General features: G+C 48.9%; 1 protein-coding gene across 1 annotated transcript; it reads right to left on the bottom strand.

Moving 5' to 3' along the window:
• Window positions 1-7686: 7686 nt before the first annotated feature.
• On the bottom strand, window positions 7687-13584 carry psmb2 (proteasome 20S subunit beta 2). The gene is made up of 6 exons (XM_066717155.1): window positions 13333-13584; window positions 12356-12478; window positions 11691-11761; window positions 9080-9242; window positions 7981-8030; window positions 7687-7871 (listed from the first exon to the last, which is right to left on the bottom strand). The coding sequence occupies exons 1-6, from the start codon at window positions 13421-13423 to the stop codon at window positions 7770-7772; spliced, it is 600 nt and encodes a 199-aa protein (XP_066573252.1). The 5' UTR covers window positions 13424-13584; the 3' UTR covers window positions 7687-7769.
• Between the last annotated feature and the right edge of the window lie 1807 nt (window positions 13585-15391).

Genomic DNA, 15391 nt, shown 5'->3' with positions numbered 1-15391 from the left:
GGTGGGTTTGGGGGTTAGTATTTGGGGGTGCAAGGGGGTGGGGGGGACATGGCAGCTGTGGTGGGGGGGTACATGTGTTTGTAAAAATGAATGAAAAAGCACAACCTGATTTGTATCTACTGTTGTAACTTTATTATTATTAATTATTATTACTATTATGATTGTATTACACTGTATATGTAATATATTATTATTATTATTAAAGACTTACCTCTGCTCTGAGCCCATGTCTCTGCTTCACTCCTGGAGCTCCTGCCTTGTGTCTCTCCCTTGGTGGGATCGGCTTCTGTCCAAGAGTACAGGCACGGTGGGAGTACTGGGATCACTGTGCCCCAGCTCTACTGCACTGCACATGTCAAAAGAAGCGCTCTATTTCCTCTTGGTTCGCGCTACAGCCTGTGCAATGCACATTGCGCACACTGTACACACTACACCCTGCAAGCACTCCACACTGTATACACTAATCCTGTGCTCTACACATTAGACACTAAGCCTGTGCACTGCACACTGTACACACTAACCTTGTACACTATACACTACATATTACACACTACTCTGTGCACTGCACATTACACACTACACAAACCCTGTACTCTTCATATTGTACACACTCCACTGTATACACTAACCCTGTGCACTGTACACTACACACTGTTCACACTAACCCTGTGCACTACACAATACTGTGCACTGTACACTACACATTACACACTGTGTTAACTGAACACTACACATAAGACACTTCACACTAACCATGTGCACTGCACAGCACACATTACATACTAATAACTATTTATATAGCACATATTAAGCTCAAAGCACTGCACAATCAATAGTAGTACACACTAACCCTGCATCCTATACACAGAGCACACAGTGCACAATGAACTAACGAATATCTCATATGTGCTGAGGTGGAAGCATCCTTGTGGAAAAATGACCACCGTCCTGTTCTGCCTCTCTATACCTCCCCGTCTATACCCTCTTCTACTTGATTAACACTCCTTCTGCATTCGCCCCCCCTCCCTCCCTCTTTATCTTCCTTTACCGGAGTGTCCCTCTCTCTCCTCCTGCTCACCCTTTGACCTGTCCCTTTCCGTCACACCCTCACTCCTGTCTCAGTGTAACATCACCCCACCCCCTCTCTCTCCCTCCCTCTCTCAGTGGGGATGCTGTTCTTTCTCTCACGGTGCCTGGAGGCAGAGCATATGTTCCCACCCCCCCCCCAACCCCCGACACTGCATCGCTCCGGAGACGAGTAATTGTTTAATGTTTATTAATCACCTGCCTGCAGAACAGCAAGGAGACGCACACCGACTGCCACACACACACACACACTCCAGGAACAGTATCGGGGGGGTTCTGTCACAGTGACTCTCTAACTCACAGGGTTAACAAGCCCTCATCCCCTCCCTCCCTCTCACATGTAAAGCTCAAGCACTACATTAACATGAGAGACACCTACAGTGTTCCCCTCACCTGCACTGCCGACCTGGGCCTGAAGCTAACCCTCACTCCATCTTTCTGCCTGCCACACGTTCTGTCCATCTCTTCTTTGCCGTCTAGTCTTTTCTACAGTTTAAATAAATATTCCAGGGACCGACCAGGCCGATCGGCAACGTCCCTGAGGGAGGCCTCCTGCAGCCAGGGCCCGGACTTCTCCCCGCAAGGCCCGCTCCCTGCAAGAGCCCCGGAGGTGGAAGCTGCTCCCCAGCCAGGTGGACTTGCCCCGACCTCCGGATTGAGAGCCTCCCGACCCTTCTCCCAGGTAGGAAAAGCGCAGCATGGCCCAGCGAACCGCCGGTGTGAGTCGCCATAATGCGGTGCGCTTCAGCCGTGAGGCTGGAGCCGAGACCGCGGCCCTCACCCGGCTGGAGTTCAGCAGGTCCGTGCTGCAGAGGGGCCTGGGCTTTGCCCCTTCTGAGCTGAACTGTGTGGTAAAACTGCCTGGACCTAGGGACGTGTTTGAGGTGAGCTTTAAGAACCCTCAAGTGCTGGAGAGTTTTTGGAACCTGTATAGGGAAAAAAAAGACAGCATGCCCCTGAATGACTTTGTGGTCGACGCCCTGACAGATAGAGAAATTAAAATTGTAGCTATTCAGTTTTACAACGAAGCAGTGGCAGAACATGATGTAGAAGTATGGCTGAGGAGACACTGTGAGATCCTGTCTGAAAGCAGGAGAGTTAATGATGAGGATGGGGTCTGGACCGGTGCTCGGCGGTGGCAGGTGCGCCTGCAGGTGGAAGTGGCCGCCATCGGCGGAGTACGCCATCTACCAAGCACCGTGGTTTTAGGAGCAAATAGGGGGCTTGTCTTTTATCATGGCATGCCCAAATTATGTAGGAACTGCGGGGCCCTGGGTCATTTAGCCGCAGCCTGTACTGTTGTCAATTGCAAGGTCTGCGGCGGAGAACATCAGACCAGGGCCTGCAAGCAGGAGAGGGCCTGCAACCTGTGCGGTGGGGGAGGGCACCTCTTTAGGAATTGTCCCTCCTCCTATGCAAATAGGGCGCGGGCCCTCGGGGGTGGTGGAGAGAGAGAAAATCAAGCGGAGGCTCCTCCAAAGGTGATACCCCAAGATGGGGGTAGAGAGGAAACAATCCTCAGGAGCCTCATAGGCTCCCTCTCTGACTCTGGGTCAGAAGTGGAGGCAGAGGGAGAGTGGACAGTGGTAGCGGGGAAGAGAAGGAGGGCAGAGAAGAGGAGCATGGGTAGGGGGGGTATGATGAAAAAAAGGGTCCATTCTGCAGATTCTCCCCCCCCTGCCGGCTCCTCCCCCGCTCCAGAGTCCCCTCCCTCTAATTTTTATACGCCCCACTCTGACTCCGGAGAGGAGAATAGTGGGCCTTCTCCACTGCCCCGAGTGGGCAGCCTGGTAGATGAGAGGCCCCCTAGAAATAACATTCCTCCTGCCCCACAACTGAGACTCTCCCAGGGGAGGGGTCAGGTATGCCCTCCCGGCAGTAGTGGGAGAGCCGCAGGTCCTCAGGAGATGAGAGTCGGCGCCAGTGTCCTTTCCCAGAAAGACATCAGGGACGTGATGGTAAGGTCACTGGCGCTGGGGGAGGAGGCCTGCGGCGGCAGACAGCCGGGAAGGGAGAGACCACCCCCTCCCCCACCATTAGTTAAAAGAACAACTAGCGGGGTCTACACAGTTTTCTCCCCAGTCGTACATAAAGCCTCTGCCCTGCCATCTGTTCGTCGGGCCTCGGCCTCAAAGGAACCAGGGAGAACCTCCAGCACCACGGGCCCTGAGCCCAGTGGAGTTTTGCCAGCCTTACCGGGTGGCGGGAGCCGAGCCCCCCCCCCATAGTCTTCCTAGAGGATCAAGCGGTGAGGCAAATGATTGAAATGATGGGTGCTAGCGCTAAGCTAGGTGAGGGAGAAGAGAGGAGTAGGGAAGAGAAAGGTTTCTTTACATGATTGTTACGGAGCGGGTAATTGCCCTCACAGCCATTATGGCATTAACCATTATTTCAATAAATGTGAGGAGCATTGCTGAGGTGAAAAAGAGGACCGATGTTTTAAACTCTCTGGCTGGAATGAAGGCAGACATTATTTGTTTGCAGGAGTGCGGCATCCCGTTCTAAAAAGAATATAAAGATCTCCGGGACACTTGGACCCTAGGAGAATCCTTCTGGTCGGGGTCCAATGTGTCCCGAGCGGACGGGATTGCCGTACTCCTGAAAAACCCCTTCTTAGCAGTAAAAACATTTAAGGTTATAGAGGCGGGCAGACTGGCCAGCCTCGATTTTAAATACAAGGGGGCTGTATTGAGGCTGGTCAATGTCTATGCCCCCACCAGCCAGAGAGAGAGAGTCCTCTTTCTCCCTCAGCTACGCCCGCTCCTGATCGGCACCTTGCCAGTTATCATTTCAGGTGATTTCAACTGTGCTCTAAGGGATGTAGACCGGAGTAAGCCCCGCAACGATAGATCCAGCAGGGACCTCGCTGCGTTCGTGGAGGACTTTGAACTCTGCGACGCAGGTCGGGACCTGGTCCCCTTGTTCACCTGGGTGAGTTCTTCTGGCTCCTCCTTCTCCAGGATAGATCTCGTCCTCCTCAGCAAGCCACTGGAGAGGACCGCCATGTCTTCGGAGGCGGTCTTCTTTTCAGACCACAGGCTCCTGACGACAGAGGTGCTCATTCCGAGCACACGGGAGTCGGGGCCTGGGGTCTGGAAGCTCAACACCTCTCTGCTCGATGACCCTCGTGTGATTAAGACCTTTAGCAGACGCCTCGAGGAGTGGAGGACCCTGAAGGACCTTTTTGATTCTCCCATAGAGTGGTGGGAGATGATGAAGAAAAGAACCAAGGGCTACTTCATTCAGCTGGGGAAACGGAAAGCTCGCGAGAGGCGGGCGAGATATTCCCATCTAAACGCCCGCCTCCAGCGCCTGAGTCTTTTACAGCTCAGAGGCTTCGACCTAGCGGAGGAGGTGGCCCGGGTCAAACTGAGTCTCTCCGCCCTCTATCGGGAGGAGCAAGAGAAGATCAAGGTCCTTTCCAGGGTCCGCATCATGGAGGACGATGAGAAATGCAGCCGCTTCTTCTTCAAGAAAACGAAGGAGAGGCGGCCTGCAATGTCCTCCATGATCGACTCCTCGGGGCAAGAGGTGGAGGGCAGAGAGGCAGTTGAGACAGTGGTGCGGGATTTCTACAGGGAGTTGTACGACCAGAAGGTGGTGGATCAAAATCTGATCCATCACTTTCTGTCCCTGTTGGAGTCCCGCAATGAGGGGGACGAGGAGGAGGAGGAGGATCCAGAGATCACCACCACTGAACTCTCCCAGGTGATAAAGAGTCTTAACTCTGGAAGGACACCGGGTCCCGACGGGATCCCTGCTGAGTTCTATAAGATCTTTTGGGAGGTGCTTAAGGAAGATCTGGGCCAGGTCCTGGGGTCGATGTACAGAGAGGGCAGATTGGCCCCTTCTATGAAGAAGAGTATCCTCTCCCTTCTTCACAAGAAGGGAGACCCGAAAGATCTGAGGAACTGGCGGCCAGTCAGCCTCCTGTGCACCGACTACAAGATACTGGCCAAAGCACTGACGCTCCGGCTGCAGCGGCCACTCCCTCAAGTCGTGGGTCCCGACCAGGTCTGTGGTGCCCGGGGGAGATCGGCGGCCGACAACGCCATGCTGCTCAGGGATGTCGTGGCCTACTCGAACGAGAGAGGGCTTCCCCTGGTCCTAATCAGTTTGGACCAGGAGAAAGCCTTCGACAGAGTGGGCCACGAATACCTGCAGCTCGTTATGGAGAGGATGGGTCTCGCTCTTGGCCTGAGGAAGTGGGTCAAGATCATCTACAGCGGCCTAAGCAGCAGGGTCCTTGTGAACCGCCACCTGACCGAACCATTTCCGGTCAGGTCGGGGGTCCGGCAGGGTTGTCCCCTGTCGGCCCTGCTGTACGTCCTCTGCTTGGAGCCGTTCATGCAGGCGATCCGCCGGGACGTCCGGGTGACAGGTTTCCATCTCCCGGGTTCCGGCGGAGAGCAACTGAAGGCCCTGGCCTATATGGACGACGTGGCCGTGGTCTGCACGGACACTCCGTCCGTGGCCAGGGTCGAGGAACTGCTGGACGGCTTCTGCAGGGCGACGGGGGCCGCTGTGAACAAGGCCAAGAGCGAGGTCTACCTCTCCAGGGCATGGCCTGTCGGCCGGGGCCCGCCGACCGTGTTCCCTGTGAAGCCGTCTATCAAGGTTCTGGGGATCACGATCGACGGGACCAACACGGGCACCCGGAGCTGGGAGGAGGCCATAGCAAAGGTCCAAAGGAAGATCCACGGCTGGAGCACAAGGACCTTGACGATGGCTGGTAAGGTGCTGGTCGTAAAGGCCATCCTCTTCCCGATACTCCTCTACGTAGGAATGATCTTCCCCCCAGACAAGGTTATCGCAAAACTAGTGACCCGAATTATATTTCGGTTTGTCTGGGAGAGCAAAATGGAGAGGCTGAAAAGAGTGCAGATGGTGAAGGGTACCCTGGATGGAGGCAGGGGGGTCCCGGACGTTGTGCGGCTGATAAAGGCGCAGGGGCTGGCCTATGTGGTCAAGAACATCCAGGCTGCTGGCAAGAAAGTGAGTTTCATGAACCGCTTTTATTTTGCCAGCAGCCTGAGACCATTCGGCCTCTGCGCCATGGATAACACCAGGCCGCACTCGTGGGATCCCCCGCCGTTCTACAGGGCGCTCCGAGCCTTTGCGCTCGAAGTAGGCCTCCATAAAGTCGTGCTGGCCTCCTGGGATTACAAGACCATCTGTAGTCAGATGAGATCTGCCCAGGAGACCAGCCGGATAGAAGATTTCCCTCCCGAAACCTGCCGGTTTATCTGGGCTAACGCTACGCACGTTTGCCTCACAAACACGCAGAAAGATGTCTCCTGGATGGCTGTGAGTCGGTGTCTCCCCACCCGAGTGTTCATGCACAGAAGGGGCATAGCTCCTTATGACACCTGCCCCTATAAGGGTTGCCTGGGGAAGGAGACGGAGGCTCACATCTTTAGAGAGTGCCCCTCCGCCTACAGGGTCTGGCTCCTGTTTTCTCCGTTCCTCCACAGGTTTGCCGTTCCTGCGCGGGCGACCGCCCAGCAGATCTTGTATGGTCCAGCCAAGGGAATCTCTTCATCTACCTTGAGGTGCTGGTGGCGTGTCGTCTGCGCAGTGAAGCAGGCACTGTGGGAGGGACGGAACATCTGTTTGTTCAATAAGCAGGAGCTGGACCCGATCGTCATCGCGCGGAGGGGCATGGTGTTTGTAAAAGACTACGTCAATCTGGAGGTCCATCAGAGGGGCAAGGAGGAAGCCTATAAGAACTGGCGCATACAAGATCTGGGGGAGCTCAGGATCCCATGATGGGACCCACCTCCGGGGACGGTTAGTTCCCCCTGCTGGAGCCCGAGTCCAAGATCTTTTAAAGATTTTACGGATGACTGTTTTAAAAAGATTAAAAAAAAAAAAAACGAATCTTAATTGTTTTTAAAGATTTAGTTGTTTTTAAATCACAATTGTTTAGGGTTTTTGGTAGAGTTTTGTTATATTTTGTTGTCAAATACATTGACCGTTTTGGGTTTAATTTAAAATGCATTAGACTTTTTTTGTTTGTTTTCTATTTTTTCCTTTTTAATTGTTTTTTTATTTTGTTTAATGCATTTTCAGTTATTTTCAATGTATTTGACCCTTTTGTTGGTGTGCAGTTTTTGCTTTTATCACGTTTTGTTTATTTGATTTGAGCACGTTTATTTTAAAGTTAATTGTTTTAGTTTTGTTAAAATCACAAAGATTTTAAAAAATGTTTAAGTGATTTTAAGAATTGATATTTTAAATGATTTTAATCATAAGTATTAAATATTGAATTGTTTTTATTTACGAAATGTAAAATACTTCAACCAAATAAACAGTAGTATTTTCAATGTATTTGACCTTTTTGTTGGTGGGCAGTTTTTGCTTTTATCACGTTTGTTTTGTTGTTTTGGGCACGTTTATTTTAAAGTTAATTGTTTTTGTTCTTGTTAAAATCACAAAGATTTTAAATTTTTTTAAGTGATTTTAAGGACTGATATTTTAATGATTTTAATCACAAGTATTAAAAATTGAATTGTTTTTATTTTATGAAATGTAAAATACTAAACCAAATAAACAGTATTAAATACATAGACATGCACAGACTCTCAGACAAACAGAGGCTCTGTGTGTTATGGACTTTATTGGGGTTAAAAAGGGGTACAAGGGGTCCAGTACAAAAGCAGGCCAGGGGTTGGGGTCAGAGGTCAGGGTGCAGCCAGTGGCAGTTTCTCCATGTCGTGGATCCCGTCCTTGTCAATTAGACGCACAGTGAAGGAAGGAAGGTGCAGGATAAACCGCTTATTCAACTGGGGGGGAGAGAGAGAGAGAAAATCAGCATGAGATCATACTGTACGCATGTGTCTGCAACAGAGTCAGGCAGTGAGACAGATAGGCAGTCAGTAAGACAGTCCTCACCTCTTCCAGGCACTTTTTTAACAGCTCCACTGCTTCCTCTCGGGTCAGATCTACAGATATTATTAGATATTAACAGTTATTAACAGACAGGGTTACTAGCACCATACTTTCAGAGTGAGAAAACGGACCGAAAAAGCTGTAAAGCTATTTCACTTTTTACTTTTATTTTTGATTTATTCCATTCTCTTTACTGTATCTTCAAATGCTTTGGCAACCCTTGGGTAAACTTATGCCAATAAAGCTCAATTTGAATTTGAGACAAGACAACAGGGAAAAATATAGTTCTAAATATTAAAATAAATGCATATAAGAGAAAGTAACTTACTGGAAAATCATGAAATACCCTCTAAGTAACTGAAAATATTTGAATACCTAAATCAGCAAGTATATGCGTTTAAAAAATATTTGTAGTCGAATTACACTGGATTACTACAAACTCTTCACACAGGTGACATTTGAAAACAGGGCAGCCGCACTATTATCATGAACTGAGATGAGGTGAGGCCTCGTCCCTATTCACCTCGCGTCAGTAACCAGCTGCACCTGCGGCTAAAGCGCATCGCAGAGTCCCATGATATCCTCTGTAGACCTGGGACACCAACAGTCAGCTGATAGATATGTGTGATGCCACTAAACAACCATGACAAGCTGAACGAGCAGTCACAGGACTGAGCCACAGGCCAAGAAACCAGACATTTGATTTAGGAATGTCAACACAGGAACAGAGGTGAGGGTATGTGCATTTGCATTTGACAGGTTCATAATCAAGGCCATATTAATTAGCATGTGTGATTTTGAGGTGGATACAGTGAGCAAGTTTAGTTGTTCTGCTCCTCATCTGAAACCCACCTCACCCCTCATGATTAATTTGCCAGGCTTGGTGGATAATTGTACATTTAGACTGATAATTAGATTTGAACTTTTATTGTATTTGGGAATGAAAATATCTTCATATATACATATATTGTTTGTAGAATAATTGTTTGCATATTAACAACTAATTGCTTCAGTTGAGTTTATATATTTTAAACTGCAACTATATTTAACTATATTTGGCACAAGTCTAGAGTGGGGAGTGCCGTGTCCCCCACAGGCTTACCAGGGCGATAGTAGCGGTCCAGGATGGACAGGGTGAGGAAGGCGCCATAGCCGTGGGCAGCGAAAGGTGCGCGGGCCAGAGAGGACAGGTAATCCATGTAGTACAGCGCCGGCCCCTCGGCCTCATCACAGCCCGCCAGAAGAAGGTTCACATGGTATGGCGTCTGCAAAGGGACAGCACCATCACTACACACACTGCACACTGATATTGACTAATACACTGAAAAATACACCGACTGACGGTGAGATTTGGTAGGTGACTGGCACAGGAGAGAGAAAAGGGGGGTAAGAGAGAAAGAAAAGGAGGAGGTTATATTTATGCACATATTGACGAACTAAAAAGTTTAAGTAAAAAATAAACGGTAAATAAGAGCTCCTGCAGTGCCACGGGGAAGTGTAGCTCCACTAACAGTGCCTCTTATTAGCAGCTCCTATGTGCACAAGCACACAAACACAGATGCACAGAGAGGGAGATGGATGAGCACACACAGAGAGAGAGAGAGAGAGATGCACAATAGACACACAGACACAAACCACAGACAGACAGACACAAAGAAAGCACAGAGAATAGGAAGGAAAAAATGAATAAATACAAAAAACCCTGGAAACAACAACAACAACAACAGGCCCAGCAGGGGAGTCAGCGACAAGAGGAGGTGTAAGATTCCTCAGGAGCGCGGGGCTCAGTGGAGAGAACGAGAGAGGGAGGAGGGAGGGGTCTGGGGGGTCGAGGGTGTTGCATGGCAGTGTGACATCTGGCGGAAGGTCGCTGTGGCAATGCTGTGTCACCCCCTCCCCCCACCCACTGTGCCAGCGCACTGTACCCTGGCACCTTCCCCCCCATCAATCAGCCTCATTAAAACTTTGCAACAAATGCACTTTTCTTTCTCTCTCTCCTTCTTTAAATATCTCTGCCTCTGTTTAAGTCTCTATTTTCATCCATATATCACCTAAGCCTCATTCATTCTCTCCCCCACACAAAGCAGGCCACAGAAGCACTCAGTGCATGTCTCCCTCTGGTGTCCCTCTCTTTGTCTCCATCTCTTTCTCCCTCCCTATCTCACTATCTTGTCCCTCTCAGTCTCTCTCTCCCTCTTCTCCCTCCTTCTGTCGGGGCAGGCATGGGCGCTCCAGCAGTAGTGTGCATTGGAACTGGGCTGTTTTAGACTCGGCTCCCTGTGCCAGTCGGATTGCGGGGGCTGTGCACTGAGTGTCTGGGGTGCAATGACACTGACTCAGGCACCCCCCAACGCCTCCTCCCCTGCAGTGTCTCTCGCTCACATCACAGGATGGAGCCCGGAGCACATGCATCTCACACCGTCACACCCCCCAGACCTCCCACCGAGAGAGAGAGAGAGATAGAAAGAAAGAGAGTGTCTATCAATATGCGTTAAGCTCTTAACTGTATAATGACTTTATTAATTGTTCCCCACTGCCCTGTTCCTGAGCACTGGACCGGTCTGTCACTGCTTTGGTACACTGATGTAACTTGGTCATGCCAATAACGCTTTTTTGCATTCAAATTATTTTAAAGAAAGAAAGAGAGAGGGGTTAGAATTTAAAGTACAAGTGACAACAAAGGAGAGAGAAATGGAAGCAGAGATATGGGGAGCAGACACACTGAGATTGAAGGCGAGCCCTCAGTACTGTGTACACTATGGACACACACTATATGCATTTAGGGGCACAGTGTCACACTATTCAGCAGTGTACACTGTACTGTGCTACTGTACTTTACCGCAATAGTCACACTGTGTTCTGCTTTCCTGCAATACTGTGCTTTAGTGCAGTACTGTGACACACTATAATGCACTGTAATTCTGTAGCAGTGCTAAAATGCATAGTATTATATTAGAGTGGGAAAGGGAGAGGGAGGGAGAGTGTGTCCTAAGAGATAGAGAACAGTCTCTATTAAAGCCACCCCTCCCTATCCTGTCTCCCCAGAGGAGTGGCAGATACACACACACTCACAGACACACGCACCTGTCAATATGCTTACAGTATCAGTGTCGCTACCAAACCATCAATTCCAGCTAATTACACCACTGCTCTCATGGGACCAGGCAGCTCCCCTCAACCACACCTGGGCCCCGGGCTCTAATGACACACTGATTAACTTCAGTAACACACTGATATGAATATAGTGACAAAGAAACTTACACAGTCAGTGTGTCAGTCAGTCAGTCAGTGTATCAGTCTGCATCATTCAATCAGTATATCAGTCAGTGTGTCAAGTGTCCCCCAGGTGCAGGCCTGTCCCAGGGGGCCCTCTGCTCAGCACTCCTTAATGAGCCACCTTAATTATTTTTTGTAATTATTTTCCCCTTCTGCTATTGTGACAGGCGCCGGCAACATGTTCCTAACAAATTAAGAGACAGCATGGAGAAGCGAGGACAGAAAAACACAACAACAACACGCACACACACTGCCCCCGGGACACAGCCTGGGACACATGAGCAGGGCGCAGGTGTGCTGTACCTGAGTGAGGAGACAGGGGCCCCATGCTCTCTCTGCACTGATACACACCCTGATATACACTGCACTGACACACACTGATATGCACACACCATCCACTGACACAGGGAAGTGGGGTAAGAGGGAAGGACACTGACCCGACTCCGCAGGTAGTCTGCCAGGTTCTTCCGTGTGAAATTGGCGGCAGCAGCAGGACTGAGCTCATACCCTAAGAGAGAGAGAGTGAGAGAGAGAGAGAGAGAGTCTATCAATATGTGTTAAGCTCTTAACTGTATAATGACTTTATGAATTGTTCCCCATTGCCCCGTTTACCCTGAGAGAGTGTCAATGTTAATATTGTGTGTACTAGTCTTAATGCGTGTGTATCAGTGAGAGTGTGTGTCAGTGTTAATATTGTGTGTGTGGGTGTGTTAGTATTGTATGTATGTCACAGAGTGCGTCTCTGTACTGTGCTTTACTATAGCATGATCCTGCTTGATTAATGTATTTCTTTACATTGGGGTATTCTTAGGGAAATTAAAAAAAAAAAAAAAAAAAGCTATTTTTGTATTACATTTGAATTAATTTATTTTGAGTGAAGCTGATCTACAAAAAAAAAGCTGTGCTTTAGTGCAGTACTGTGTAATCCACTATATTTACATAGCAGTGCTGACATGAATAGTGCTGTAAACTATATTTGAGAGGGAAAGGGTGAGGAAGAACAGTTTCTCTGTCTCTATCCCAGCCACCTCTCCATCTCCTCTCTCCACGGAGGAGCGACAGATGCACATCAATACTCAGACTGACACTGAGCACATCTCACCGTTCCTCATCTTGTACAGCTGCACATTCTTCTGGATGTACTCTGCGAACTGCACAGTGTCACCCGCCTCGCCTACACACAACAGCAGGATCTTCTCACTCAGTTTGAACATCTTGTCATAGTCTGGGGAGGCAGAAAACAGTCACACATTGTCATAGACACACACACACTGAGCTCTTTCTCTCGTGTACCATAGCTCTCCAGATCCTACTGTACATTATACAACTTTTGACACTATAAGGTTTAAATACATATGGGGATTTGAATGTGAAGAGAAAAATTTGAAATAACCAATTAATCATTAAGAATGATCAGTTATTAGAATTGGTATTAATACATGTTTGGCCCAAGCAGACTGTAACCGGTGGCAGTGAGACGCGCAGCTCGGATAATCCGTCAATCTCGGTCAGTCAATCTGCAACTTTCACTTTCACTGTGCTGAGTAACGACGCACAGCAACCGTGCGGCCCTCATAACTACTGAATTGTCAGTACTACTACTGCCACCACCAACACCCATAATAATAATAAATAACAACAATAACAATAATAGCCAAATTGAGCGGTTTAAGTTTTATTAATGAAAAAACATCTTCAGTGTGTCGGGTACCACTCCAAACTGCCCCCCTCCTCCACTGCACCAAAACACAGAGCATCTTCTGACTCCTGTTCGGGTCTTCATACCGTCTTGTACCTAATCGTCACTCTAAGATGTCCAGTCCCACAGTGAAACCAGTCACCTTTCTATAACTCTTTCGGGACTTCTTCCAGAACTGCGGCATCCGTGACCGGCCTAGTGTAAACCCTACCCCCACCGTCTTCCTGCTCTAACTCCAGATTTCTGTCTTTTCAAGCTGCTGGATCGCGGACTCGCTGCCCAGAAAAGAGCTCTGACCCGGGAGAGGTCGAAATTATTGCCGGCGTGATTAGACACATGGTAACTGTGCTTTGAGAGAAAGTCAACAGCAGTAGCCGTACCGTGTTTCATCTGGATGATGCTGCTGGCGGCCACATTGTCGGCGGCGACTAAAACAAAGTCGGGCCCCTGGATTCCGATTAGATATTCCATCTTCAAAACCGGAGCGTTTACCGGGCGAACGGGTCTCCCTGTTTCACTATGTTAGTGTTTCAGACCCGTAAGTGTTCTGTCTCAGCTTTCTGTCGGATCGCAAACCGGACGTAACTTAATATTACACAGCAAATATGGAGACACGGACGCTGGACTTAGACGTCACAACCCTGCGACACGCAGGCCTTCGCACGCTCGCCTGCCAGCGGTCACATGCTACAAAAGAACCAATGGACGAGCAGAAACCAGCCTCAGCATTTCCCTGGCAAATGTGGCTGAGGTGTCTGTGTCTAATCACATGAGGACGGTGAGTGGTGTCAGGGAATTGGAAGAAGAAGTTTTCAATGTCAGATATGAGATATTATTAATAAAACTGTAATATGGATATTTGATATTTCCGCACACACACTGTGACACTCATGCCAACACACCTGCACACACATTGTTCAGTATGCACTGTACACTACACACAGCAAAAAGTACAACACACCCTACACACAATACAGATTGCACAACAGAAACTGATTCATACACATTACATACTGTGTATATTATTATTATTATTATTATTATTATTATTATTATTATTATTATTATTATTATTTATTTCTTAGCAGACACCCTAATCCAGGGCTGGGTATTATTATGTAGTGTGTTGCACAGTGTATTATATTATTTACTCTGAGTATTTTACAGTTTGTGTGTACTGTACACTGAGTGTGTGTGTGAGTGTTATACAGTAGATTCACAGACCCTTTTCTATTCCCTCCCTCTCTCCTTTGCCATCTCTGTTCAGCCTGACTGTGTGTTAGGGCTTCGTCATTTGCATTTGGATTAATTAACTAATTACCCGCGAATGTCCGCCGGCCAGCCTGCACTCCGGCTCGTCAGCTCAGAGGATTTAATTATTTTAATCATTTACTTTCATGTGTGAGATCCTGCTGCACGGCGCTGTTCCCAGGCCATTCTGCACCACGTCCCCCTCGCTCTCCTTCCTCCTCTGTTTTTTTTTTTTTTTTCTCTTTCAAGACGATGAGAGATAGAGAGACCTGGGGGTCCTGGGGAAGGAGGTGGGGTATCTCACAGGGTTAACCCTTTCAGTGCCAGACACACAGAACCCCCTCCCCTGTCTCTCTCTCCTCTTCACACCTCTGCCCCAGCCTCAGACACTGTAACTCTTGCTTACTGAAGGACAGACTCAGTATACATGCAAGAGAGATTGAACACAATGATGACAGAGATCACACTGTAGTCCAGTCTGACCTGGGGGGGCAGTCTTGCAGTGTCTATAGCATGTCCAGCCCTGGTCCTGGACCCCCTCCCAGTCCATCAACTTTTATAAGGTACTCCTTAGATCAAAATCAAGTGAGGACCCCTGTCACTTTGTGAACTGTCACTCACAGATCACTCCCCCCCCTTCACAATTGCCTCTCAGCCCCTCAGCACCCACAGCTCCCTCACTGGGCTCTGATGCCCCTGTGCGTTCCTTGCTCAGAGCAGTAGCAATAATGTGGTCCCAGTCTATATAAATTCAGCTATAAAACCTGCTGTACTGTGTCTTTCTGGGACCAGGGCTGGAGATCCTGCTGTACTACTACACATTGACACATATCCTGAGACTGTGAGAGAAGGATGGAGAGAGAGAGAGAGAGAAGGATGGGAGCAATGAGAGGCAGATTTACACGGTTCCTATTCACCTGCTCTGCTCCCCTCCCCCCTCCCCCTCTCTATGCTTCCTCACAGTTCTGTTTATCACAGACACACACAGGAATTGCCCTGGGCACAGCAAACTAGCTGCTACCACACAGACACACACCCAGACACTGACACCCTCCCCCAGCTATACTGTGTGTCAGTGTGTCTGTGCTTGTCGGGCTGGGGGGGGATTAGTGTCCATTGCCCTGCGGCCATGAGGTGGGGGGGCCCAGGCTTGGACTTTTACAGATTAGGGAGAGAATCTCATAGCCT

The sequence above is a fragment of the Amia ocellicauda genome, chromosome 11 (assembly GCF_036373705.1).
Source record: "Amia ocellicauda isolate fAmiCal2 chromosome 11, fAmiCal2.hap1, whole genome shotgun sequence".
Classification (NCBI taxonomy): Eukaryota; Metazoa; Chordata; class Actinopteri; order Amiiformes; family Amiidae; genus Amia; species Amia ocellicauda.
Note: the sequence above shows the minus strand (reverse complement) of the source record. Positions and strands in the feature narration are given on the sequence as shown.

Excerpts from the sequence above, each read along its gene's own strand:
- psmb2 (XM_066717155.1), bottom strand. The coding sequence starts at position 13,423 with ATGGAATATCTAATCGGAATCCAGGGGCCCGACTTTGTTTTAGTCGCC. Across the intron at positions 11,762-12,355 it reads GCTGTACAAGATGAGGAACG|GGTATGAGCTCAGTCCTGCT; the intron begins GTGAGATGTGCT and ends TCTCTCTCTTAG. Across the intron at positions 9,243-11,690 it reads CAGACTACCTGCGGAGTCGG|ACGCCATACCATGTGAACCT; the intron begins GTCAGTGTCCTT and ends GTCCCTTTGCAG.